The sequence below is a fragment of the Myotis davidii genome, unplaced genomic scaffold, assembly GCF_000327345.1.
Source record: "Myotis davidii unplaced genomic scaffold, ASM32734v1 scaffold274, whole genome shotgun sequence".
NCBI classification, from domain to species: Eukaryota; Metazoa; Chordata; class Mammalia; order Chiroptera; family Vespertilionidae; genus Myotis; species Myotis davidii.
Genome location: NW_006285613.1, coordinates 1601036 through 1603382, shown reverse-complemented (window position 1 = coordinate 1603382; position 2347 = coordinate 1601036). Strand labels below are relative to the sequence as shown.

The 2347-nt window shown below is 63.3% G+C and overlaps 1 protein-coding gene across 1 annotated transcript in view; it reads left to right on the top strand.

The window, feature by feature from the left end:
* The window catches only part of FBF1 (Fas (TNFRSF6) binding factor 1), a 30034-nt gene that overhangs the window by 23362 nt on the left and 4325 nt on the right, over positions 1–2347 (top strand). The window contains exons 19-22 of the mRNA XM_015559210.1: positions 6–118; positions 956–1063; positions 1149–1288; positions 1366–1541. Coding sequence (XP_015414696.1) covers positions 6–118; positions 956–1063; positions 1149–1288; positions 1366–1541 — 537 coding nt within the window. The remainder of the gene's footprint in view (positions 1–5; positions 119–955; positions 1064–1148; positions 1289–1365; positions 1542–2347) is intronic.

The window sequence follows — 2347 nt, the reverse complement described above, 5'->3', positions numbered from 1 at the left end:
CGCACTGCCAGGCGGCCGAGCAGGCCCGGGCCGAGCTCACCACCCAGCACCAGCGGCGCTTGGCGGCGGCCGAGCAGGAGAAGGACCAGGAGGTGGAGCGGCTGCGGCAGCTGCAGCGGTGAGGGCCAGGCCCAGGCCCAGGGCCAGGCGGGCAGGGGAGCAGGCTTCTAGGGTGGCAGGGCAGCCTGATTGCCATGACACCCCCAAGCCGTGCCTCTGAACCGAGGTGAGCACCGAGGCCAGCACACTGACCCATCCTGCCCATGAGAGGGGCATCGCCCTAGGGAGTGGGGTGGGTGCCCACAGGGCTGGCTGGGCTGGGCCTGGCAGCAGCAAGCAGGCAGCTAACTCGGCCCAGGTCAACCCCCTCGCCTGCTGACCTCTCAGGTCTAGTTACTTGACGGACCCTGGTGTGGTTTGCACTGGGCGCCCGGCATGGTGACCTGGTTGCCTTTCTGGGTTAGAGCAAAACTAAGAAAAGGTGCAGAGGGAGCTGGCTGATGAGGCAGGCGGCCCGTAACATGCGTCAGGGTCCAGGCGCACCTGTCTTCCTCCGCGTGAATGACGGGAGGAACAGCCCCTTAGAGCAGCGGTTCTCAACCTGTGGGTCGCAACACCGTTGGCGGTCGAACGACCCTTTCACAGGGGTCGCCTAAGACCATCCTGCATATCAGACATTTACATGATGATTTATAACAGTAGCAACATTACAGTTATGAAGTAGCAACGAAAGAATTTTATGGTTGGGTCCCAACATGAGGAACTGTATTTAAAGGGCCAGAAGGTTGAGAACCACTGCCTTAGAGAGTGGATGAGGCATTAAGGCACCTAGACTGTTAAGGCTGACAGGGAAACTGAGGCAGTGCCCGGAGAAGAAAGGGAGGCCTGGGAGCACTGTGCCGGAGGCACGCTCCTCCCTGGAGACGCTGCCACAGCCGCCCTCCCACGCCCTCAGGGCCTCCGTCCTGGAGATGCGCAAGGACCACGAGGAGCAGCTGCAGCGGCTGAAGCTGCTGAAGGACCGAGAGATCGACGCCGTCACCAGCGCCACCTCCCACACGCGGTATGTGTGTGGTCCTGCGGTCCAGGCCCTGCCCACCCAGGGACGGTGCTGGGTCCCCAGGCCAGGGTGACCGGATCCTCCCCAGGTCCCTGAATGGCGTCATCGAGCAGATGGAGCAGTTCTCCAGCAGCCTGAACGAGCTGTCCTCCCGGGTGGAGGCCTCGCACCTCACCACTGCCCAGGAGCGGGAGCTGAGCCTCCGGCAGCAGGACACGCAGCTCCGAGGTACCGCCTGGCCCCCTCCGCCCCTCCCATCTCAGTGGGAAGGGGTGCGGACACTGAGTGTCCTGTGGGCTGCCCAGCGCTGCAGGAGAGGCTGGGCCTGCAGCAGCGGGACATGGAGGAGGAGCGGAGCCGGCTCCAGCAGGTCATCGGGAAGATGGAGGCCCGCCTGAGCGAGCAGAGCCGGCTGCTGGAGCAGGTGAGCCGTCCTCCACCCCGCGGGGCCCATCTCCCAGAGCCCCAGGGATCGTCAGTGGTACCCTGAGCTCACCTCCTGGGCCTTGGGACTTCCCTCTGCAATGTCTCCTGCCCCTTCCTGCCCCGGCCCCCCATCCCCACCTCCGCGAGCGCCCTCACCACGGCCGTGAGCCCCTCTGCCCAGCGCTGCATGTCCCACTTTCTTCCCAGGCACTTGAACCTGTCATGGCGGCTGGTGCCTGTGACATTGGGAAAGATGTTGAACTCCCTGCATAGCTCACATATAAGAGGAAGCTGTCGTCTTTAGGAAATGCCTTTCCTTTCTTTTGTACTAGGTTATAACATGATCATTTCACTGAAAAAAATTAAACTACAGGAAACAATAAAGAAAAAAATGAAAATTACCCACTAGCCAGAGAGAGCCCTGGTGCTGTCACGGTGCCTGTGGCGAGCAGGGTGCAGCTAGAGAGGGTCTGTGTCCGGGACCTGTGTGTTCAGGCCTCACGGGGTAACTACGAAGCCCCTGCCTTGGGCCAGGCCAGCCGCTTCGTGCTGTGTGTGCCCTGCGCTCCCTGCACGCGCAGTGTCATGCCCACCCCCTGCTTTGCCTGCTTGGCTGACAGGAGTCAGGCACGCAAGTGCTGTCATTGGCAACTCAGGGGCCGGGAATGCGGCTGCCCCCAGAGCTCCCAGCAGAGGGCCCTGAGCCTCAGCCCGGTGCCCTGAGCCCAGCGGTGGCCGAGTCCTCCTCGCGTCCCTCGCTCGCGCCTCTGGAAAGGGGGTGTTGGTGACGCAGTGTGGGGGGCGCGGGTGGCTTTGCGCAGCAGCGAGGCCTGAGGCCTGAGGGGGCAGGTGGAGCGCCGA